The 27,062-nt window shown below is 36.5% G+C and overlaps 1 protein-coding gene across 1 annotated transcript in view; it reads left to right on the top strand.

The window, feature by feature from the left end:
• DCDC1 (doublecortin domain containing 1) overlaps positions 1 to 27,062 on the top strand; it is a 382,228-nt gene that overhangs the window by 150,948 nt on the left and 204,218 nt on the right. The window contains exons 10-11 of the mRNA XM_033119858.1: positions 17,259 to 17,351; positions 24,756 to 24,926. Coding sequence (XP_032975749.1) covers positions 17,259 to 17,351; positions 24,756 to 24,926 — 264 coding nt within the window. The remainder of the gene's footprint in view (positions 1 to 17,258; positions 17,352 to 24,755; positions 24,927 to 27,062) is intronic.

Consider the following 27,062-nt stretch of genomic DNA (forward strand, 5'->3'; position numbering starts at 1 on the left):
GAACTCCAATTCAGTGAAATGTTATTCCCCAAAAAAGTTTCATTCTTCTCATTAGTAGACCTGTATTACAAAATATTGTACACAATTACTATTATTATAGTTTTAATCTCATCAAAAAATTTTGAAAATTTGTTTTTCTCTTGTTAAGTTCCTATATTTTATCCTTGATTTTGCCTCTTGGTGTACAAAGCCATAAGTATTTATTATCTGTCTTTTTACTGAAAATGTTTGTTACTCTCTGGTGCAATAGGGAGCTAGCTGTTGCAGGCAGCTTTTGGAGGTGCTAAGCATAGTGGAAGAGCTTTGGATTTTGACAGACAAGGATTCCAATCTTATTCACTGATCCAATCTCTGAGCCTTAGTTTTCTCATCTGTAAAATGGCAATAATGATTCCTTTTCCAATTATTATGAAGATTCAATAACACACTGTATGCAGTGTTTTGTGGAAGAGGTGACTCTAGCACTTCCCCTGCCTAGAGTGCTCCTCTTTGTCAAACCTGACTTGGTGGCTTCTTGCCCATCTTTGGCCTAGTTACATTTCTAGCTCAGAGAAGCATTTCCGGCTCTAGCCCTGAGTTTAGTTTAGCTCTTCCCAGAATCACCACACTTTTTAAAATGCTCATCACACTTACTGCTGTTTTTGTTCCACATCTGTCTGCCTTATAATATTTTAGGTTCCATGCGGGAAATGTCTTGTTAACTACTATTTCCTAGGACACATAATAAGTAGTCAATAAATATTTTTAAATGATGTTGATGGTGCAAAATGCTGTGCAAATGACACACACACGCACACAAAATAGAAGGATTCAAGAGATTTGTTTTTTTCTACAGAAATTTCAAAGTTTATGTGTAAAAATTTGGGTTATGTTTTGGGACAAATAGTTTAAACATACTTTACTCTTCCCCTCTACGATACTTAGGTTTTCTCACTCATTTTTCTTACAGATAACTGGGAAATGCAAGCAAAGCACTGAGCACAGTGCCTGGCACTTAGTAAGCTTTCAACAAATTCTCTCTTATCTACTGATGGATGATGATGTATCAGAATATTGAATATCAAATTAATCAAAATATTTAGGTACTAGATAAAGTTGAGAGGTCAAAAATTTTGGAAAGCAACAGGGAATTCATTTTAGAATAAGTAAATTAGTCATTACAGCATCCAAATTCAAGCCACTCTCAACAACAAGAGTTAGCTTTTTTCTTTTTTTTTTTTTTATGAGTAGGGTTTGAAATGCAGGACAGTAGTAACTTAGACTCCAGATCAAATTCTGAAAACCAAAACTAAATTTAAAAATGTTCTGAGTTTATCTGTTAGTAATAAGTGTATAAAATAGGTGTCTATTTGCCTACACTTATGGTCAGAATGACAACTGGCAGTTGTGGCTCCTGTCCCCTCAGAACTAGAAGCTTAACATCTTGGAAGAAAAAATGCATAGTAGAATCCACATTAGGCTTTGCCAGTGTGAAAGTTTTCTTGGTTTTAGAGGGGATGGAGCTGATAATAAAATCCAGCCCCAGGGTTCTTCTCTCTGACAGCCTTTCCTAACCTTGTAATGAAAGTCACCCAATTTATTATTTAAAAAAGCCAGATTTGAATGATGAAGATGTCTCCAGTAGGTGCAGTAATTATCCTCAATTATATATACAGACACATATATATGTATATTTTATATTTATATATAGTTTATTATATATTAATATATAATATACAATCTATTATATATACAGTACCAAACTTTAGGCCTTTCTGAAATTTCTTTTGAGAGTTCTATATATCCCAGCCTTAGTTTTCTGGATCTTCAAACAGTTATATTCAGTTTAAACAGTATTTGTCAAGTATCTACGATGGGCCAGGTACTAGAGATACAGAGATGAATATAGACTCAGAGCCTACTTGAGAGCTGCTCACAGTCTGAGGGAAGAGTTCATGTGTAAGAGACACCAATTCCCTGCCTAAGTGCTGGGATGGCACCCTGCGCAATTATTGTAGGAGCATTGCAGAGGGGATCAAAGGTGGGCTCCTGTGCCTAGGACTGAGAATGAGTCAGAGCAGGCTTCCTGGATGAGGTAAAGCAGAGAAGAGTGTGTGTGTGTGTGTGTGTGTGTGTGTGTGTGACACAAACTAGAGTTATGGCAATCTACTTTTTATCCTTGTAACTTTCCCATTTCACAACAGAAACTAGGGTTGGTGATAACACGGTAACTATGGTGGTAAGACCCAGTGGTGGGGGAGGAGGCTCAGAATGTGATGGCGCATGTAAAGAATGGATCTTGAAATTGTCTCACAATTTCAGGGTGTAGGGACATTGATGAGTAGAACATGAGAATTACTATGGCATAGCATAAGGGCACATCAGAGTAGTGGAGGGAGAGGGGACATGAGGCAGATGAGGAATAAGCAGCCAGATAATGATGTCACAATAAGGAACTTGGGTTTTTATCCAGTAGACAGTGGGGAATCTCGGAAGGTTTTTGACTGCACAGTGATATGATCAGATTTTTGCCTTGAATTAGAGCTTAAAAACGGGCTAAATCCTAAGTGCCCACACGTATGGTTTTGCCTGTTGAAGATTTAAAAAGTTTTTGACCCAGTATTAAGAAAATAACCAAAATTTAGGTCTGTATCTCCACGTGGCAACAATATTCTGGAGGTAAATAGCAGCTGACCCTTCGGATGTGGCATGGGCCGGCTCTCTCAGTGTTCACACATTAAAGCTCATGGGAGGACTTTTGTCCCAATGTTGGTCGCTCAAGAACAAATAAATCAGTGTATTCACAGTTATGCTATCCTGTGATTAGTTTGGACTCAGCCAGTTGCCCCATAGTGGTGGGGTTCGTCATGATCGTTATGTCTCAGCCAGGCCCAAACGTAATGGGAGAAAGATCGGTAACCTCAAGGATGGCCACGGGTGCAGAGTGGAGAATTTGGGCCCATCCTGGTATAATGGAAAGATAGTAAACAAGTAATGATAAGAAATGTGTGAGCTGATGTGCTAGAGTTATAAATAGACTGCTCTGGCAACACAAAAAGGATGACAAACTGCTTCATGAAAAACAGCCTGAAGAGGGGTTAGAGAAAACTTTATTAAGCAAAGAAATTGGGGAAGAGAATTTTCCCCAAATAGTCGTAGAATTCACTTGTTAACTCAGCGTAATTAGTTCACTCTCAGATGTACTCTGTATAGAGCAATAATGTGGTGGAGACTTCTAGTCTTCCAACAGAATCATTCTCCTTTCTTTTCCCCCTTCAAACACAACTATACTGTCTCCTAGCCTGACTTGCAGTCGGAGGTGGCCATATGCCTAAGTTATCTTCAGTGGAATAAGAGCAAAATTCCCAATAACAGAAGAGCTGAGGAAGTATGAAAATTAAAAGACCATGCACTTTTTCCCTATCCCCAACTTCTTGTGTCCCAAATTTAGCTTGCATTTTCATTAGAGGAGAGCTTTAAATGAAGCATGACACTTAAATTTTGAATCAGGTTGGATGAACATTTAATATCTGTAAATACTAGGGTAGTTATAGCTCTGCTTAGGGTGTTTTTTAAGAGGCATTTGAAGTCATTGCCATGCAAAAAAAGGAAAATGCCAAAAAATATAGCAATGATGCCATTTCTGTAAACATAAACTAGATTTTACATGTATTTGTATTTCTATATATGTGTATAGGGAGAGGTCTAAACTATTAAATATAGAACTATTAATAGTGCTTTCAAGTGATTATTAATTGTTGTATTAATTGTGTTAGAATGCTTTATAGATATTTTCAGAATGGAAAAATAGCATTGGGTGTTAATTTTGATAATTTCAGAGATTAAGTGAAAGTTAGGTAAAGAATTATTACCTAAGTGACTTTATTATGTTTAATTAATGATTGCTGACAGTGGATCTTAATCTAGTTTCTTTTTTGTACAAATTTCAAAACTAAATTCTACTAGAATAAAGTCTCTGCATGCAATTTATTTTGTTATTAATATCATCAAAATCAATTCATATTAATAGAAATTTGATTTTTAACTTTGGGCTTTCAGAATCATATGGTTTAATAAGAAAGAAATATTTGCCAATTTGTCTGTCCCACCTAGTTTTTTCCTCCATTTTTAATCCTATTTTCTGATGTATCCAAGACATAATTAAAAATCATGGGCCTGGAGTCAGACATGCCTGGATTTGAATCCCAGTTCTTCAATTTTCTTTGCTTTGTGTTCATGAGAAAGTTATTTAAGCTCTTTATGCATCATTTACATATCTCTTTTAAGGATTGAATGTTACATGCCCCTGTAGTACCCTAAACAGTGTGACAAAGTAGACAATGAGAGTCCCATCCTTATCTCTACCTAGTCTTTGCTTTCATCTCAGTTCACTTTTAAGAAGCAATATAGTTTAATGCAGTTATTAAATAAGAATTCATAAAGCTTCCCTTGTTCTCCATTAATTTACCCATTCTCTCAAAAAAATTCAGTAGGCTGTTAGCAATTTTAAAAGCAAAGGTGACAATAGTATTTCATCTTTTTTGGCCTCTTTTTGTAAATTTTGTTATCTTTTGAATAAAGATGGAGATAAAATGATAGAAAAGACAATTATGTTGGGGCAGATGTGGACGTAGAGCAGACTTTTAAAAATGAGTAGTAAATCACAGATATTGGTGAGTAACAAGAAGCAATATTAAAAAGACTTTTTTTTTAAATTACAAGATTCATGCATGTATATGTATTAATTTTGTAAAATATTTAGTTTATAGAGATATTAGTTTTACCATTTCTTCTTTTTCCCCCAAATTTGTCATTACATTTTAGATGTATTACAGAACATTTGTTTCAAGGTTGAAACAAATTACGTGTGAGAATTATAGATTAATTTGAGGGAGGCAGAGTAGGCAGGGTTGAGCTTTGTTGACGGATGGGCAGAGTTGTGCTTCTTGTGTTTGGGTATTGGGCACTTTTGTGCTCACTTTCAAATAAACTCTTAGGGGACCATCTTCAACTCAGTTTGAGAATCTTGGATGTCTTGACACGTTTCTAGAAGTATATCTGGCTGGATACTCCTGAGGTGCTCTCATGGTCATTAACAATCTTTTAGATATGAAAGGCTCTTAGGAGCTGTGCTATAAAGAAATCCATTTACGGTGGTTTAACTAGTGTTTAAGAAAATTATTTGACCACAGAATTCCCATCACCTATACCCAGCACATAGTTTAGGAGACAGTTGTCTAATGAAAAATAAAATCACTTAGAGTCTGAGGATTCTCATCCATCATTAATCCACCACCGGTATTTGTTGTTGAATGTTTGCTGCCTTCCTGTTATAGTTAGATCCATGGGGATATAAGAGCATTCTAAGACATGATCCTTTATATCAGGGACAAACACTGGGAAAACAATGAGGAAAATTCTGACTGCTGAATTGCAATTCTCAATGGACTGAGCCCTCTGAATGTCCAGAGACATCTAATTGATATTTGTGTCACCAAAACCAGTATAGTGCATTGTTTCTATCAGCATTGGCAATAGTAAAGATAGTAGGTAAAAAAGAAGGAAGGAAGGGAGGAGAGAGGGGCACTATCTATAGTATATGACAATAGATTTTGGCTCAGATACAAGGTCTGGCAATTAATTAAGTTAGCAAACTTGTTGTAACGATGTTGCTAACCTTTTTTGATATCAGAGGGACTATTCATTATGAGTTTGTACCAATGGACAAACAGTTAACCAAGTTTACTATTTGGAAGTGATGAAAAGGCTGCATGGAAAAGTTAGACGACCTGAACTTTTCACCAACAATTTATGGCTCTTGCATCAAAACAATGCACCAGCTCACACGGCACTGTCTGTGAGGGAGTTTTTAGCCAGTAAACAAATAACTGTATTGGAACACCCTCCCTAGTCACCTGATCTGGCCCCCAATGTCTTCTTTCTTTACCCAAAAATAAAGGGAATATTGAAAGGAAGACATTTTGATGACATCCAGGACATCAAGGGTAATAGGACGACATCTCTGATGGCAATTCCAGAAAAAAGAGTTCCAAAATTGCTTTGAAGGGAGGACTAGGTGCTGTCATTGGTGCAGAGCTTCCCAAGGGGAGGACTTCAAAAGTGACCGTAGTGATATTCAGCAATGAGGTATGTAGCACTTTTTCTAGGATAGGTTCGCGAACTTAATTGTCTGACCTCATATGTCTATGGGGAAAGGACAAAGCCAGAGTGGGCTTCACAGATGAGGTTGAACCAAAGCTGGGCCATACAGGATTAATAGGAACAATTTTCCTATCACTGCAGGACATAATAATTGGAAAAATGCTTATTGGAGATGTAGGGTGCCTCACACCCAGCTTAACACACATTCAGACATTGTTCTATAAGGATAGGGACCTACCTGGCTTGTCCTTTCTGGGCCCCAGAATCCTAACTACTGTTCTCAAGGAGTTCTCTGATTTACACAGCTGTTTTAGTGGGTGAAAGAAAATGTGGTTCATTACTTTGCCTAAAGTAATGAAGTGTTCTCGAGTGGGAGATGGTGCAAGACTGCGCTAACTCACGTGGCGGGGTAAGCAGACACAATACAGAGGCAGCCTGTCGCAAATTCTTCTCAGCTGCACTCTCAAGTTTTTGGAGAATCCATAAAATGGATTTTTTGATTTCTTTAATTGGCCTCAATTTGGTAGGTGCAAGCTTACCGTTCTCCCTGAAAAATGTTCTGTCTGTTATATTTCTCTCCTTTCTTATAAATACTTTTTTTGCCTTTTTTCCTTCACAACAGACCCCTTCACATATGTGTACACAATCCACACACCCCTTCACATATGTGTACACAATCTATGTGCAAAGAAGTAAATGACTCAGTTATTTTCTGATACTAATAGTCCTTTCATCCTGAGCTCTTGCCCTCTGGATCTGAGGGGAAAAATAATTGTCCCATTCAATTTAAAGGTTAGTCTGATCTGATCATTTAAATAGTTATTTTAGGTCATTCTGTCTCTCATACAGACTGTCCTGTGCCCTGTTGGTTTCCGTCAGGTAGTATATAGAAGGAGGGATTGTGTGGCTTTCATTTCATCCTCAGTTGGGGTAAGGGGTCCCTGGCCTCATGCTGGCCCATTGGAATGTGTGTGTTGGCATGGCAGCTGCTGGCCAATGAAAGGCCATCCCTTGTTCACCTGGTTGCTGGATGCTCTTCTGGCCTGCACTGTGTGACTTGTAGCCCACTCATTTGTCTCAGGCACTTTTTCTGGTGGTGCTTCTTTCATGATCCAACCTGAACTTGAATTCCTCTGGTGTTAGAGATCCCCCTCCAAGGTCTATTTGAGGCACCCATTTGGCCTTGGCTTCCATGGTCTATGGTGCTGCTCTCGCTATAAAGCCACATTGCCCTCACTATGCCAATAGCCTGTGGCAAACTTCTTAGCCTACTGCTCAGCTGCTTCCATGTCCTAAGATACAAAGAAACCAGGGGTAATTTGGGAAAGCCAAACCTTAGGCCTCTCTCTGCCTGGCCATACCGTGCCGTCTTGTCAATGTGGCTGTGTGCTCTGCTGCTTCAGGACAACTTCCTCCCTGGGTCCATATTGAAGGAAAGGGAGCAGCAGACCCCTCTGCTCAAGGACGTTTCCCACTTACCTGACACTTGTCTCCCTCCCCAAGCCACACTATATAGAAGGAGAACTTAGGATTCTTCTGGCCGTTTTGCTTTCCTGCCTCCCTCTCTGAGACTTCTCCTATATTTCGTCTAGGACAGAAGTGGGTAAGCTTTTATTTTATTTCAGTTAGACAGTTATATAATTTAAGAAGTGATCCCCCGACTAGTCTAGTACCCATTTAGCACTATACATATGTGTAGTTATTATCACATGATTCACTATATTCTATTCCCTATGCTGTACTTTACATCCCCATGACTACTTTGTAACGACCAATTTGTACTTTTTAATCCCTTCCCCTTTTTCACCCTTCTCCTCAAACCCCTCCCATCTATCACCCCAACAAATCTAGTACCCACCTGACACCATACATAGTTATTACAATATTATTGACTGTATTCCTTGTGCTGTACCCTACGTCCCCAAAACAATATGTAACAACCAATGTGTACTTCTTAACCCCTTCCCCTTTTTGCACCCTTACTCCCAACCCTGCCCCATCTACAACCATCAAAATGTTTTCTGTATCTATGAGTTTATTTCTGTTTTATTTGTTTATTTTGTTCTCTGATTCCACATATAAGTGATATCACATTCTATCTGTCTTTCTCTGCCTGATATACTCCACTTAGCACAATACATATTGTCCAGGTGCATCCATGCACTACAGATGGCAAGAACGCATTCCCTTCCATGGCCCAGTAATATTCCATTGTGTATATGTACCACCTACTCTTTATCCATTCATCCATCGATGGACGCTGAGGCTGCCTCCACTTCTTGGCCATTGTAAACAATGCTGCAATGAACATACGGATGCACACATCCCCTCAAAGTAGCGTTTTGAGTTTCTTCGGATAAATGCCCTGAAGTGGGATTACTGGGTCCTTCATTGTCTCTTCTTCAGGCCTTTGTTTTAAAATCTATTCTGTTTGGTATAGTTTGTTTACTACACCAGCTTTTATTTTATTTATTTATTTATTTTCATTTCCATTTTCATGAAATATCTTTTTCCATCCCTTTCTGTTTGTGCGTGTCTTTCAATCTGAAGTGAATCTCTTGTAGGCAGCGTATGTAAAGATCTTGCTTTCTCATCCATTCATCCCTCCTTTGTCTTCTGATTGGAGCATTTAATCCATTTATGTTGAAAGTAATTGTTGATTGATATGTAGCTATTGCCATTTTATTACTCATAATTTTGATTTTTTTTTTCCCCATCTTGAAGTCCCTCTACGATTCCTTGTAATACTGGTTTGGTGGTGATGAACTCCTTTAGCTTTTTCTTATCTGGGAAGCTCTTTATCTATCCTTCAATTTTAATTGACAGCCTTGCTGGGTACAGCAATCTTGGCTGTAGGTCCTTGTTTGTCATCACGTTGAATATTTCTTGCCAATCCCTTCTTGCCTATAAAGTTTTTGTTGAGAAATCAGCTGACAATCTTATGGGAGCTCCCTTATAAGTTACTAATTGCCTTTCTCTTCCTGCTTTTAGAATTCTCTCTTTGTCTTTAATCTTTGCCATTTTAATTATAATGTGTTTAGGTGTAGGCCTATTTGGGTTCATCTTGTTTGAGACTCTTTGCACTTTCTGGACTTGTATATCTATTTCCTTCACTAGGTTAGGAAAGTTTTCAGTCATTATTTCTTCAAATAGGTTTCTCAATCCCTTGCTTTCTCTCTTCTCCTTCTGGTATCCCTATGATGCAAATGTTTTTATGCTTGATATTGTTTTAGAGGTCTATTAAACTCTCCTCAGTTTTTTGGATTCTTTTTTCTTTTTGCTGTTCTGATTGGGTATTTTTTGCTACCTTGTCTTCCAAATCACTGATTTGATCCTCTGCTTCATCTAGTCTGCTGGTGATTCCTTCTAGTGCATTCTTCATTTCAGTTATTGTATTCTTCACTTCTGACTGGCTCTTTTTTATGGTTTCTGTGTCCTTTTTTATGCTTGCTATCTCTTTGTTGAAGTTGTCACTAAGATCCTTGAGTATCCTTATAACCATTGTTTTGAACTCTGTTTCTGGTAGGTTTTTTGCCTCCATTTCATTTAGTTCTTTTTCTGGAGTTTTCTCCTGTTTTTTTTCATTTGGGTCACATTTCCTTGTTTCCTCATGTTGACTGCCTCTCTGTGTTAGTTTCTATGTATTAGGTGGACATGGTATGTCTCCCAGTCTTGGCTGGGTGGTCTTATGTAGTAGGTGTCCTGTGGGGCCCAGTGGCACAGTCTCCCTTGTCACCTGATTTGGGTGCTCCAGGAGTGTCCCTTGTGTGGGTTGTGTGTGCCCTCCTGTAATAGTTGATCCTTAATTGATCTTGGCAAGTGAGTGGGTGGGATTGACCCTTAGGCTGACTGGCTGTGGGGTTTGTCCACATCCATAGCTTATGCACTGCTGTGTGGGAGGCTTACAGCCTGAGTGGGATTTGTCCCAGCAGGCTCTAGTGCCTGTTGAAACTGCCCTTTTTGTGTGCCACTTGTGGGGCTAATTGGCCAGTGCTCAGTTATGGTCTGAAGCCAACCTCCAAGTGTGTTGGTTCTGGGACCTCTTGGGAGCCGTTCCGGTGCAGGCCCAAGTAAGCCACTGCCTATGACTGTCTAGGGGCCACCTGGTAGGAGCTACAAAGTGATCCTCAGTTGTTCACTGTCTGCGCTGTAGTTGGAGGTGTGTGGGAGAGACCACTCTGTGAACCAAGGATGGCAGCCACGAGTACTGGGTCTGTGGTAGCTTCGCAAAAAACCAGGACACCCCAAGGCTTGCTGCCACCTGCCTGCTCCCTTAGGGTTCAGCTACTGATAACTCCTGATGTGGTATGGCAAATTGGGTGAAGCAGGACCTCAGGGAGTCACTAGAGTGAGAAGAATTGTGGTCACCAAATTAATGTAAATTCTGGTTTGGTGCCAGTGCTGAGCTGGGAGCAATTCAGCAAAAGTCTAAGAGCACACTGAGGCCAGTTGCCGCCTGCTTGGGGCCTGCCAGACTCCGATAAATTTTCAAGAAAGAATGCAATGTGTGCAGCTCTGGCTGCTCATGGAGAAAGTGCCTCTGGCATTGGGGGAGTTCGGTGGGGTGGGATCCCAGTGAGTCAGGGGGTGGAGCAGCAGAACTCACCAGGTCTATCAGATCCAGATTTGGTCAGAGGGGACAGGTTCAACACAGGAAAGATGGCACCCACCTGCCAGCTGTTGAAAGGTGGACCTCTCACCGGGAAAATGCAGTCAGTCCTCTAGTTCTCCCCCTGAAGCCAGATACTTCAGTCTGCCGCCCTATATGTCTCCGAGGCCCCCCGAGTCACCATCCCTCTGCTGGAACCCAGAGTGAGTGCCTACGAGCAAGTGAATCTGGGCGCAGGCTGTTTAAAAGGACGTCTAGATTTCCCACAGCCTTCCTGCCCACTTGAACGGTCAGAATCCCTCTGTTTTTCAAAGCCAGATGTTGTGGGGGCTCCCCTTCTCGGCACTAGTACTCTGGGCTGGGGAGCCTATTGTGGAGGTGGGGGGGCTAAGATCCCTCTCTCCTTTGGGGGGAACTAAGGCAGCTGAGATATCCCTTCTGACTCTCAACCACCACACAGAGGTGTGGGGCGTATTCTGCATCTCCACCCTTCCTATCAGTCTCTACGTGGCTTCTTTATATTTTTAGCTATAGGACTTCTGTTCACTAGACTTCAGATGGTTCTCCTGATTGATTGTTCTACAATTTAGTTGTAATTTTAATATGTTCATGAAAGAACGCAGGCACAGCGTTTGTCTATTCCACCTCTTGGATTTCTCCCCAAATGTTAATGTTTTAAATTATTGTGATATTTTTGTTTTCTGGTTTTCAAATATCATGAACATTTATAAATTCTTTCTTAAAACAACTGTCTTCAAGAAACTACAGTTTGTGGTAAAAGTAGCTTTTTTCAAAGAACTAACAAGGATGGGAGAGGAGTCTCTGGCTTTGGAAGGCCTGTGTGAACCATCACTGTTACCCTTTGTCTCAGAACTAATTTGTGGCAGAGCGAGAATTCACAGCCAGTTTTGAATTAAGGATTGTGCCTCTTCCCAAGTGTAGAAGTGGCGATCTTACATTTTATTATGGAAGGAATTTAAGTGAAATAACCTGGTTGGAAGTGGGGGTCTAGGTCAGGATTTACTTATGGATCTCTAAGACTGGAAATGAGTTAATCTTTCCATAGCTTGAACAGACGGGGCTGGGCCAAGGCAAAGCTAAGAACTAAGTCTTCAATTATGCCCTCATTATAGGACTGGAACTTTGCATATTACCCCCAGCTTATATTTAAATTCATAAATAGATTAGCTATGGGGTCACACTAACCAGCTAGTCCTTGTTCTCTACTATGAGACATTCCTCCCTGTCACACCATTGCCTTGGGCAGACTCAATGGATCAGCTCACTATGCTCTTTCTCTCTGCTTATCCTTCAAGGTACAGTTTGTCTTCTCTCCTTCCCTTTCCAGAGCCATGTCAAGCCACTTTACTTCTAAATACTAACTGTATTTACAACAAAATTTAATCATGTAATTAATTATTAATTAGTGATATTAATTAATATTTATTAATCATATTGCCCCATATGACCACTTCTCCTTTTCCTAGCTTGATACTGTCCACCTTTTATGCCTTTCCATCTCCAACCACTCCATCACAAAATGATATTTTTGTCCTTTATACTTGTAGACTATATTGTTTTTATGTCCACTTGACAATTAATTGTGATCTACCTCATGCCATATATTGTTTGTGACTTTCTGTTGTTTTTTATATTCTCCTCAATCATATTGCACTGTGCTATTAAACCTATTTATACCTAGAAAAATGGTCTAGTACAGTTGTTGCCCATGGAAGCATGTTATATTACTTAATGCTGTGGTTTTCTAAATTGTTAAGGGAAATGGGATCAGTTGGATTCAGTTCTAAGTTCCCAACTCTCTCCATGCCTGCAACTCCAACTTTACCTAATTAAAAGCTAAGCCATGCTTTCTAAACTATTACATTGATTTGTACACCTGAAACTAAAAACAAAGAAAGCTAAGCTGTTGTTTAAAGATTTCAGAGAACAACCCCCTCTCCACACACACACACACACACACACACACACACACACACACGAGGACCATTTATTAAACAGATCCACATGTATTTTTTAGTTGCCCAACCGAATTATAATTCTTGAGTCCTGGTCTGGTGTCTTTTCACAGTCCCTTCTTTGATTTTGAAAAAAATATTGTTTTTAATAAATTTCTGGGTGAAATACATAAGAGTATTATAATATTTATATCTTACAAACTTCAGGTTCAGTTCAGTTCTAAAGGATATTTAAATTAATTTTTAAGTCAAAAATAGTTCATATTTCTTTAACGTATCACAAGTGTTGAGCACATAAAATCATTCCTTAAACAAATTCACACACACACACACACACACACACACACACACACACACACTTTGCAAACCATATTTGAGAGTCCCAGGAATCACCCTTACTAGTTATGGCAGGAATAGATAGCATTGATTTGACATGTTGACCTGTTCACCAGTTTGATTTTATGCATTTGAACTTTTCAAACCATTGCCTATATTTTTGGTTTCATCTTTGTTGACAGGTGGGGAACCAAAAACATCAGCCTGATCCAATTTAAAATGGTACAAACTTATATTATCATTTAATTCCTTCACCAAATATTTGTGTGTGTGTGTGTGTGTGTGTGTGTGTGTGTGTGTGTGTGGCTACTCCTTATCAGTTCCATTAATGCAATTCCAGACACAAGTTACTTAGGTTGACAAAATTCAGAGTTTTTCCTGGACATCCATGATACCAAATAGTGGCTTCCCCCACGCTCCTCACAGCCACCTCCTGTTCCCATACATAAATGGCAGCCAGCAATGGCTGGAAACAAAGGACTCTCTCCAGCCCCTGAATACAGTGACATTCATTCTGAGAGAAGCAGGGGCAGCTTTTTGAAAGCCGACTTCTTCAGCTGGACAATAACACACAATGAGTTATTGACTTGTTTATATACGGAGCTCTTTTCAGTAACTAACTCTGACTCCCACAGTCTGGACAAATGATTGATTTCGTGGTTAGAAAAAGAGAAAGCTCTTGCGCTAAACTCTGTAGTGCAAACTACTTCTTGCCCATTTGTTTCCTAACTGAATAGGACCTTATTAAAATGCACTTTCCAAAAAAATACCTGCAGCTGGCCTTTATAATCGTGTTTTGTATATATAAATAAGTAATTTGTCCCAGTCTTTTGTATATTAATAGACCATTGGGAAACTTGTCAATATATATGAAGGCTGATTGTCCTGTTGTTTATGCCAACCTGTATTGCCTATATTGATCCTCATGTAAAATATGGATCACATAATATATTAATAAATCACTATTTACTGGTTAAAAACTTAGATTTCTGCTAGAAAAATAGATTCAATTTTCTTGTTGGGTTATATTGATTTATTAAGGACTTTATACGCACCACACATCATATACTTCACATTTGAATCATTAGCTATTCTTCTGAATACAGAGAAAAGTACACGCAGAACTACGCTTCAGAAGACTGAGACTTTAGTTGGACTACCAGTCTCTTCCTTCTTTGGCTAATACTTAAATGGAATGTCAATATGAATTAGGTAGACAGAACACACCAGCTTGTTTGATTACTGTACCTTTTCTGAAGATATTAATGATTGGACTCTAGAGTTTATAGTTATTCTCTCCTATAAAATAGATTTTATTTTCTCTTACTGTATGTTAAAGTGTTTATACAATTAGCCTTTAAACAGCCTGTGTCTTTCTCTGTCTGACTTGTTTCACTTAGGATAATGCCCTCAAGGTTCATCCTTTTTGTTTGTTTTTGATTTTTAATTTGAAGTTAATTTGAAGTTTCCACCCTGAGGACAGGACACTGTGGACATTACTCATTCGTAGCGTCGCCAGGAGTTAGAGCCAACTGAACGGCACTTAGCACACACAACCTCTTTATGCATGAAAAATTAGCTGCAGAAATTTCCAACTCACTGACAAAAGAAAATTTTCATATATTTGAGATAAGAACAGCAAATCAAAAGTATCTAGTTTTGTCTTAATGAAGAAACAGGATGCACTCCTCCAAAGTGGCAGGAGAGAAAAATCCGACTTGTGTCGTGGGATTTGAGGGAGAGATGCTGTTAGCACTGCATGTTGTTAATACCTCAGGGTGAAAATGCACTCTCTGAATTTGACTTTCTACTTCCAATAATTTTCCCCAAATAATTGTATTAAACGTCTCTTTTTTGGAATGGCTGGTGTTTGCAGAAAAGGCCTCATGTGTGTATCCTTATATTTTGTTAACCATTGAATTTCCAATATCTTACTCGATCTCTTTTGGGTACTATACATATGATGCTTTTCAGTAACGTTGATATGTTTTTCCCTCAGTTTATGTAGATTAGTATAGTACTTCTTTAGAAGTTAAGTATTAGAATGAAGGGGATTTTTCCAACTGTGACACTTTCAAAGATAAAGAATTCCCACCTTTTAAAGAGTTACTTAGAAGGAGTTCTAAATGTCATGGCCCCAGGAGACTTTGTTAGAATCTGACTTTACTGTGGCATCAAAGAGTTTCATGGCTCTGTTTTTGTTTTGCCTCCCTTCAAATAATGTCTGCTGTGAATGTTTTTGCATTTGGAAATTAATTTTGTAAAGAGTAGATGTCACTCTCCAATGTACTCATCTCTTCCTGAGATGAGAATCCCCTAATAAAAAAATTACCATGGAGACTTGGCACAGTACGTTGTACCACAGTTTACAGATAGGCTTCCATGTGTGGAAGTTCAGTTTGATATTTGACTTTTTATAACATTATGTTTTTTGTATTACTTTTGCACAGGAAAAAATATTCCTTGGGGAGAATGATCCTAAGAATAGTCTTACATAATATTTACCCCCCGTTTTATTGAAATATAATTGACATACAGCTCTGTGTAATTTTAAGGTGTATAGCATAATGACTTGACTTTCAAATATTGTGAAATAACCACAAAAAATTTAGTTAACATCCATCATCTCATATAGATACACACACACAAAAATGAACACCCCAATGTTTTTTTTCCTTGTGATGAGAATTCTTAGGATCTACTCTCTTGAAACTTTCAAACATACCATATGACATTGTTAACTATAGTCATCATGTTGTATATTACATGATTTTGAAAAAAAACTTGTTTTCAGTAGTTTTAAACTTAGGATGAGGATAGGCAAACATTGCCTGCTGTCCATATTCAGCCTGCCACTTGTTTGGTTTTTAAGTCTTATTGAGGCATAGCCACACTCATTCATTTATGTATTGTCTATTTCATGCTACAAGGTCAGAGCTGAGCAATTGCAACAGAGTCTATATGCTGCCACCTCACCCCCCACCCGTACCCCACACACCAAGCCTAAAATATTTACTATCAGGCCCTTTACAGAAATATTTGTTAACGCCTTATCTAGGTTGGTCATCAGAATCACCTAAAGATTCCTGGGCCTCTCTCCTCTACCAAAACAAAATCTCTGATATAGTGAGCTATGTCACATATCAGTGGATGAAGATTTCACAGGTTTGATACCATTCACATCGCATATATGTATAGTCAGATTGAGGAGGCCAGATTATTGACCACACCCCGCCATGTTATTCCAAGTTTCAGAGTGGGTCTTCAGACAGAGTATGGGCTAAAGACATAATTTGTGAGGCATACAGTTGAGAGAGCCTATTTAAAACAATGACAACGCTAACTAAACAAAGCAAAAAACACGGTCATTATCCATTGCTTAAGAACCGTTAAAGATTCCAGTTCAGAGGGTTCGGTATCAGGCTTTCTTTCTAGTAATGCCAATTTGTTGAGTGACTATTATTGTATGAGTTTAGCTTTTTCCTTTTGTTGAAAATAGCATTTTGTTTCCATGAGGACTATTTATAAAAAATACAGAGTGGGCCACATTCACCTTTGTATAACAAGGGTTTGTGGCAGTAGTAGAAGATCTTTATCTGGCTTTGTAAATGGAACAGGTCAGAGGTGACTGTTCAGGTATTTAAGAAACATTATCCTTTGTTGTGAAATAGTGTAAACCATTTTACGCCATGCTAGCATGTTTCAGTTGACATTTGCTGTTGGTTTATGCCCTTGAATCCTTTTTGTTTTTGCCCTTGAATTCTTATCCTGATATAACAGCAGCCAATTTATTACCAATTGGCAATAAAAGACTTTAATAGCAAATATCATCCTAATTAAAAAAAAATAACTGCTATGCTCATTTTGATAAAATGCATTTAATTGGTATTATTCATCAGTGTCAAATGTCTGCAATTAAGGACTCCCTCCCGAGTCATATTTTAGTAAATTTAAAAACAGCAAAAGTGTAAGTGAAAAATTCAGTGTTAAATGTTTCAAATATAACAATGAACTTTCAACTTATTTAATCTCAGTGCAGTTCATTTTTACATAAGTATGTGCCAAATTAATTTGAAATTACCTTCTATGAGTATGGTAAATTAATTGTTTGGATAAATGTTGCTATTAGGTGTCAATATATGCCTATTTTATCTATTTACATATATATCTATCTAATCTAATTATTTGTTTTCTAGTTGAACCTGGCCATGGATGAACAGAAAGAGAAAATTACTGAAAAAGTCATTCTTTCAATGACAGCAAAGGAACGCCATAAGGCACAAGAAGAAGTAAGGAACTTACTTTTAAAACTATATTATAAAACCACAATGAATACTGATTTTAAAATTAAGACATTTCACTTGGGTCTGGTAGTAAACAAACTATAGCTACCTGATAACAATATAATGGAAAAAAATTTGGTCAAAACTTAAAATCATTTTATTGATGTAGACAGCTTGGGGAATAAATTATATGCTTGAAAGAATAAATCATATTATAATTTTCTGAAAAATACTTATGATACGTTTTCATAAATTTCCTAATTTAGGCAATTCTTACATGCAACTTGAATCTGAACGTTATAAAACATGCTAACATAGTAAAAATATTAAAATTTACTTGAACTTAAATAACTACTAAATCTTGTTTTTATTTTCTGACTTTCTAGGAATAGAATTATTTTTCTGAATTCTAGAAATGCTAACAATGTTATCCCTTATCTAGGAAAAACTGTAGTTTACAATGTCAACCCTAAGTGAGCTAATCATAAGATTCTGTAGGAAATATTGTAATGAAGAACTATTAAAGCAAGCCTTCTTCTCTCCAAAGCTCATGCTGTGAAGTTGACAGCATAGTCTATAAATGAAATTTTAATACAAAATTGGTGCTAGACAAAAGGGGGAAATGATTTTCATGTAGTTTCCTGGAATGCAGGAGCATTTAATCTTTCTGAGAAAAGATATGAATTTGCTAATTTCCATGTACACTGTCAGTAAATAAAATCTACAAGCAACTTAAATGTTAAGATAGTGTGAAAAGTTAACACTTAAACTTTCATGTAATTCTCTTTTGACATTTTAGTGAATCAATCTATCCAAATTTGGGGGTTTTAATATTTTCTTATTTGATTACATCTCCATTACTATGTATATAGATGAACAGGTACAATGCATCAAATTTTCCTGAGTGAATTCAAGTCTTACATCAGAGACTACATTAATATTTGGGACTTATGTGTGTCCAGTATAAAAACTGTATTTTAAACATTGATTGGCAATCTCAGTAGAAATTATTTCATAAGAAAAATTCAACTCGAATAATTACTAAGATGTAACAAATAACAGTTGTATAGCTTTAAGTTAATAGTTCTGACTCATTCCACTTAACATTAACAAATTAAAAGAGTTCGTTGATAATTATAAATTTTAAAAAATTGCCCTTTATTCATTTGAATTTTTTTTATCACAGTTGGAGAGTTTTATTACATTTTTACAGTGAGTTTAAAATGAATCTATTATGTATCTTGATATGGTAAGCTCTAGAAAATGCAAATAAATATCTCTAATTAGCATAATTGAAATTATATCTATAACATAAATTATTATTAGAGATGAAATAGAAAATAATAGAAGAATGAACAGACTAAGTATTTTATGTCTTTTAAATATTATAACTGATTTGCTCTTTGATATTTTATGCAAAATTACAATTTCAATGAAACTGGAAGCTTGAAGTGGCCCAGGAAAATAATCATTATACTAAATACATGTATATCATCTTTAATGCTACCTTGTTAGGAACACAGGAAGTTAAAATGATCTTTTCTTGAAAATCCAACAGTATTTATGCATATTTGGTATTTCTTCTTTATTATCATGTCTATTTAGTACCTATATACTTCTGTGTCCTTCCTGCACAGTGTCTTATCAGGTTACATGTTTGCTTGTCAGCTGTGGCTCCAAATGCCTTTTGTTTGCTTCAAAAACCAAATGTACATTAAAGGGAATATGTAGTGTGTGTGTGTGTGTGTGTGTGTGTGTGTGTGTGTGTGTGTGTGTTTGTTAACCTCTAAATATATTCCATACACCATGAGAATAATTTCTATGTCATTACTTTGAAGGTGATTGTATTAATCTTGATGTATAGTTTCTAGCGTTTTGGTTAGAAAAAGTCAGTGACATCAAGTTTTGGTCCTAATTCATATACAGAGATGTGAAGTTGTGATGGTAAAGAGAAAACATTGGGGAGGGGGGATTATTTCAATATTTATTTTTACCCATAGTTTACTTTTTTTATAATAAAAATACTATATTTTCAGATGTTATAAAACCCAAACTAAACATTGTAAAATCTGAGATTTTGTTTTAGATTTCTGCTGCCTATAGTTTTATCTTAAAATCTGGTTTCTTTCATGTAATTTTCCACATGAAATCTGGTAATAATAATAATCTACGCATCATAAGACCAGTTTGAGATGATGACATCTGTTAAACTACATCGAGCTTTTTGGAAATGGTCTACTGCAAATCTGCATGTATCTTATTCTTGTTAGTTTAAAAGTGTGTTATTCCAGGTTGTCTGAAAAGTAAATACCAAGAGGGGAATAAATGTGTATGAATTTTATTAGAAGAAATGCCTACAAGAGAAAATGGGGAGATCTCTGGCTGTGAAGCTGGGAGGTATGAAATGTACACTTGAACACAAATGAAAGAAAGAGGAAAGGAAGATTGGGTGGAAGCTCCAGGATTGTTGTGCAGTCTAAGGAAGGCTTAGCAAAACTGGTGGTGTATCCTTGAACCAAAGTTGTTTATCAGACGAGTCCTGAGACTCCCTGGGATGGACTTGCCTTAGTATCCTCAGCCATTGGTGCCAACCTGATGATGGACTTCAGAGCACAGTAGCTGGGACCCTTGGTCAATTATGTACCTGTCGTTAGAGGTCTGTGAGATCCATTCTTAGTGCTGCCTCAGAAGGTATAGTGACATCCTTGTTGCCATCGGTGTCATCCTATAAAGGCATTTAAAATGTCTGTTTTCAATCACCTATTCCCCCATGGTTGAATGGGGATGTTAGACTCTTGAATAGCCCTAAAGGCAGCACGTAAGGGACCTCTGACTGGAAACAAGACAGATCTCCTTCCGAAATATTCTCTGTCTCAGAAGGGGTCTAGGAAACTGTTAAACAGTTGGGAGTAGTTGAAGGAGTAGGAGTAAGAGGTGGTACAAACTTCAGGTTTCCTCGTAGCTAACCTGAAGCTTTGAAAATAAAGAGATGCTTAACTTTGCTCACAGGTCCCCGTGTCTTTTCTAGTCTTCATTCATCCAGTCTGGGTTATGTTCTCTTCTTATCCTGAAAAACACCCTGCTCTTGGGCCTGAAACAAATAAGAACATTTAGGAAGTTTAAAATGCCCATTTTCATCCTCATGCCCCCTTTCTGGTTCGTCTTAATTATGCTGTAAATTGGGAAGTTTCTTGGTCTTCAGTTTAAGCACTGACCTGGCTTTGAGACCATCCTGTATATGACACGCCAAGACGACAGGCCTAGCACAGAGGCTGTTGCCCTGTGTGCTGATTTCAAGTGACGATTCTGTGCAAAGTGCTCTGGTGTTCTCCTTACTAACATAGTTGGACTCAAGGCCACAGAGAATTCAGGCTGACAGCTGAATTTACCACTAGAAAAGCCAGGAGCTCCTCAAAGAGTCATTCATCATAGCCAAAGGACAGTATTCAGAATGTACAAGTGCAATATGTATACATTTTAGAATGTTTATAAGCAGAATATTTATGCTGACTCTAAGTCATCTTGAGCTTTATAATTAAATTCAAGGGTTGCGTGAATGTATCATAAAATATGATCAAACTGCCCTACGTGTGATGCAAAAACCGATGTGCATATTTGTAGACAGGTGTGCATTTGCATTCTTTCAGAAGTTTGGTCTGTTTCCTCCTCAGAACACTCAACTTTTTTTGTTACCTTCTGCTCATTTGTCACTCTCCCAAACTCTGTACAAGTGTCACTTCCGTGCAGCATTTCCACGGAGAATGAAGAGTAGAATGTGTAGGCTTTCCACCGCACAATGAGATGGTGCATTTTTTCAACATATGCATACGTAAGCCTTCTTTTGTGAATGGGACTGATAGGGTCAGATAATGTTTAAAGGGAAAGGCTTTATGTCTCTCAGGCCTCTATGTTTCCACATGGATGCTCCCACACACACATAGATTGAATTATGAACAGAGCCATTAATGCTGGGATCACAAAAGGTCAAGTTTTGTCTTCTTTTACCCCATTCACATTGCCTTTGTGGAGAGAGAGAGAAAAAAAAGGATTTGCAGAAAGAAAAGATTCATGATTAAGAATTTTAAAGAACATTTTTCCCCTTTTAGCAACATCTGTGATTTGAAAAAAAAATCATATTATGTAAATTAATTCAGGAGTATTGTACTACCTACGTGATTTTGGTATATGAGTTCTTTCATGTATGGGGTGATTTTTAAGGGTAACATGTTATCATAATAAGTGAGAACAAAATGTAGCACTTTTAGGATAAAAGACCTTATGAATATGTAAAATAACAAAGTTTTAGTAAAATTGGATGGAACTTTATGAAAATGTCAGTGGCAGGATTGATTCTCTCTATATATTTTCTTCTATGTTTAAGATATGTTAATTTTTGCTAGAACACCTTATTTGTTCCTTTTAAGTTATTTTTTTGAAGAGGTGATAATTGGTATAATTATGTTTCACATACATTAACAAATAAGTCATGAAGCCAATGAAAATAGGAAAATTGATAGAGAAATGTTTTGAAGCAACAAAGAATCATAGGAAATAAAACTTTTAAGGCTTTAACCAATAGTCCTTTAGAATGCAAATGACATCATCAATTGTATGGTTGGTTGATTTCTGATGTCACATGAAATCCCCTATCAGTGAAAGGCTATAGATTGTGACAGTAAAACCAGTCATGTATAAAAATGTTCTCAAATCAAAGCCTGAAATTCCTCCTTTTTTTTTTTCTTTGTTTGGTGCCTTGCTATAGCACAAGGTGTAGTACATAAAATCAGAGACAGCAGTATCATTGACCAGCAAAATACATTGCACGCCACCTAGTATATTTTAAAGACTACATAAAATTATATCTTCTTGAATCATATAATGCTGGGGGTAGGGTCAGAGAGAATCAGTGCTTTCCAAAAGTTGAATCTTTCCATTTAAGGTCTTTGATTCTTGGATTTTGATTTTTCAAATAACTGTAAGAGCAAGTCCGCTGGCCTGTTTTGGTCTCTAGTTTTGGAATGATAAATATTATTGTCCATCATTTTTGAGGGTAGTTCTTGTTAGATGGTTGTATGAAGAAGATGAGGCTGAGGACATTGACTAATATTAGATCATCTATCATTTCCACATTTTAAATGTTACAACTTTCTGAAAAGTTTAACAGTACTGTGGAAAGCACAGAAATTTGTTCCAGACGGTAAGAAAAGATCTTGAATCTTGAATATCAAGCTAAGGAATCTAGGGAAGCACCTGGAGGGTTTGATATGCTATTGGAGGTAGATTAATCAGTTGAGGTGGCAGGCTGGGTTAGAACGGGAAAGAACATGGACAAGGAGACCCTCAGGAGGTATTTTGATCATTCAAGTATGGGATAGGGACGAGGAGATGAGGGCTTGGACCAGAGTATTGCTTATAAGCAAGGAAATGAGGGAGAGGAAGTACATGTGTTTAGAAGAAGGATTGGCAAACTACAGTCTGGGGCCAAATCCAACCCATCACTTGTTTTTCTGAAGTTTTATTGGAACACAGCCATTCCCATTCATTAACATACTACCTGTGCCTACTTTCAAAGTACAACTGCAGAGTCAAATAGTTCTGATGGAGACTTTATGTCCCATAAAGCTGAAGATATTTATTATCTGGCCCTAACAGAGAAAAAGTTTGTCAATCCTTTATTTAGAAGAAAGGATTGTTTAAAGGGAGTAGATGATTGATCACATAGGGACAAATAAGACAGATATGGGAGACCAAAGAAAAATAGGAGTCATTTAAATTAGCTTGTTTATATGTAGATAATGCTTCTAAAGTTCTTGGGAAAAGTTAAATATAGTTCAGGTAATACAAAATATAATATATATGTATATTATATATATATATATATATAACCTCAAACTACCTCTACATTGAAGTGAGATAGCAAATCTATGTATCAAATAGCTTCAAATTTTTATCTGCTTCATAGGAAATAGGGGTTGGGATAGAAAGATACACACAAAAAAAATTTGAAAGCTTAATATGCAGAAAACACTTAAATATGAAAATAATAATAATGAAACATGTACAAGGCATCTATTATAGGTTAGACACTGTGCTATTCTTTTATCTTTTAATTTTTAATATGGCAAGGTCAGTATTCTTCATTTATAGATGAGGGTTTTATTACATGTTCAAAGTCTGTCAGTCAGTAAATAGGAGAACCAAGTTTAACCCAAGATTTCAAAAAGTCCATGCTTTATTCAGAGTCATTCATAACTCTAAATGGGTCTAATTTGATCACTTTCAAGAGCCATGGATAAAATGAATTTCTGCTTTTCATTTTTTTCGGTCACTACCATATATTAACCAGTGTTTATGTAAGAATCCTATATTTAGAGAGAATATAAGTTTACATAACAGTGAAGACTCAAAGGATGGCAATGATTTTTAATTTGTAAACTATATGGATTAAAACATTAAATTACTATATCTGAATCATTAGCATGTCTTATGAATAATCCATAGGTCAATTTCCTATCTCTGTTAAATAGGCTCTAATTAGAAATCTAGACATTTAAAAATAAAAGGTACACATTACTAAGCCTTTGCTGTTTATGGAAAAATTCTATGCATTATTCAGATATGGATATATATTAAAAATATTGTCTAGAATAGAGCATTATCTTTGAAGTATGGATACTTTGGAACACTGTATTTAAGAAATATAGAAAATTATATTTTGGACTATTTGGAAGGAAGATACCCAATTGATTTATCTGAAAGACCAACAAATGTTGATAGACTTTATATATATATATATATATATATATATATATATATACACACATATATATATATACACACACACACATATATATATGTATGTATATATGTATTATATATATGTGTATATATAAATTTGATTATGAAATTTATATGTGTATATATATATACACACATATATGTAAATTTCATTATACACACATATATAAAAATTAAAATATAAGATACAGATGGTAAAATAAAATAGTCTAAAAAGGAAGGTACATATAATAAAATTATATGTTGTTGGTACCTTTATTGGATTATTTAAAGTAATAGGGAGTTTTTATTCTGTTAAGCAGTTAAAAGTCTTTCTCAAACTTGTCAGATGAATGTTTCTTTTCATTCCCAGAGATATTTTTCATTCAGCAATTGTAAATGACTACCTATTTCATATTATTGAAGTGGAAAGGTCATAAATTTTCCCATGAATAAAATTTGTTGATGAAGGAATGTATATCTCTTCTATTCTCTTTACTTGAAGATAGATCTGTACTCAAATTCTTGTATTGAAGTAATTTTCCCCCCATCAAACGAGGTACTAAAAAATCTAATAAGTGTGACATCAACAATTACTTCTTGCTAACCACTCTTGTAATTTAACCCCTTCAGGTGAGCCGGCTGATTGATGAATTGCAGACAGCTATCAAAAGCAACAGAGGTCATCTCTCTAAACTTGGCCCCCAATTACAGGCTGAGCAGGAGCAATTCTCCTCTTATGTCTACCAACACATTAAAAGCCTTCCAGCAAACGCTCTTATCCCAGGAGGCCTGCGACTGAAGGTGGGTGACATTCTGAGACTTTCATTGGGGTTAGCCAGAGACAAAACACTGCTCCGTTTGAAGACCCTTGTAACAATGCCCCTCAGCTTGAATTTCTTTTTATGTTCTCGTCCTCAAACTGGAGTTTGACTTACAAGTGCTTATATTACCGTTCAGGGAATATATTTTAAGAGAAAATACCTGGAGGCCTTTGAAATGTGGATTTTATAAACTTTTAACTAGTTGTCAATCCAGAAGGTAATGTTAATGAAGAGATTGGATCATATGAAGATGTGCATACTTTTCCAAGAAGCGTATTTTTCACAGAAGTCATTGTAGTTCAGTTTTTAAAAACAACCCATTTGGAGAAATGGGCACGCTTTAATAATTGACAGACAGTGGCAATGGGAATTAGAGTTGAAAGGCCAGGTGGCTGATTGATGTTCAAACTACATTTCCAGGGAAAAGAATCTGTATTGGATAAGTGTGACACATGTCTGAGTTTACTTGGTAAAATCAATACTTAAGAATATACTGGGAAAAAAAGGTGAATTGGTTATTTGTCAAGACCTGATGGCTAAATGACCTAGACTACTCTTTGCTATTGCGTCTTTGGAAGAGAAAAAGAGTAAGTCGTACCTGATTAAAGTGGTTTAGGTGTACTGGAAGTTTACAGAATTTAAACACTTTTGTTTATCATAATAGAGTACCCAAGTTAAGTCTGTCAAGTAAATATCATTCTACAATCTCACATCTCTATTATCAAGAGACTATAACTATTAAAATTAGAATTACTCAAAGTATGGCCCTTTTTCACGTATGGAACCATTACTACATTTCAATGAACTCTTCATTTCCTTTTGATTATATTTATATTTGAATGTGATAACTTTTAATGGCATTCCTGGGTTTGGATTTTAAATGAGAATATTACATGTGTCACACTTATCCAATACAGATTCAATGTGAAAATTGACCTTTTGGAAAGTATAATTCCATGATAAACATGATCATTTATTTCTCATAGTCTGTGCTAATCAGCTAAAGGTTTAGGAAATGATGTTCAGAACATCAAGGTCAAGGGTTCCTATAGTCCAGTAACATTGTTCTTTTCCAGATTTTTGACTTGGTTACATATCCATTCTACCCTTTTGCAAAGTACTTGCTATTAAGAGAGAAACTAAGTCAGGGAGTGTGGTTGCCTTAATGCCATTTGTATCAGCAAATATCATATGACCCGGCAAAAATAGAAGTTTTTTTTTTCCTCACAAGTTTGTTGTATATTTTTGAATAATTTCTACCACTTATTCACATTAGCAGATGGGCTTGATAGAAAATATATTTTATTAAAATGTAGTTGACATACAATATTATATTAGTTTCAAGTGTACAACATAGTTATTCTTTATTTATATACTTTATGATCTGATCACCACACTGTCTAGTAATCATCTGTGCAGAGTTATTACAACATTATTGACTATATTCCCTGTGCTGTACATTACATATACGTGACCTATTTATTTAATAACTGAAAGTTTCTACCTCTTATTCCCCTTTACCTTTTCCATCCATCCCCTTCCCCTTACCCTCTGGCAACCATCAGTTTGGTTTCTGTATCTATGAGTCTGTTTCTGTTTGTCTTGTTTTAGATTCCACATATAAGTGAAATCATATGGTACTTGTCTTTGTTGGACTTATTACACTGAGCATAATATCCTCTAAGTCCATTCATGTTGTTGCAAATGGCAAGATTTAATTATTTTTATTGGTCAATAATATTCTACATCTTCTTTATCCATTCACCTATCAGTGGATACCTAGGTTGCTTCCATATCTTGGCTATTTTACATAATGCTTCAATGAACATCAGGGTGCATATATCTTTTCGAATTAGTGTTTTTGTTTCCTTCAGGTAAATTCTCAAAAGTGGAATTGTTAGATTACATGGCAGTTCTATTTTTAATTTTTGAGGAACCTCCATACTGCTTTCCATAGTGGCTCCACCATTTTACATTCCCACCAGTGGAGGATAGCAAATATTTAACTTTAGAATCTGAATTGTTCCTCTCATATATTCTCCTTTTAACACGCCATACCCTTCCAAACCAGCAAACCAAAGAGGAAATTTATAGTACATGCAAAGAAGCCATCTTG

This window comes from Rhinolophus ferrumequinum, chromosome 11, assembly GCF_004115265.2.
Source record: "Rhinolophus ferrumequinum isolate MPI-CBG mRhiFer1 chromosome 11, mRhiFer1_v1.p, whole genome shotgun sequence".
NCBI classification, from domain to species: Eukaryota; Metazoa; Chordata; class Mammalia; order Chiroptera; family Rhinolophidae; genus Rhinolophus; species Rhinolophus ferrumequinum.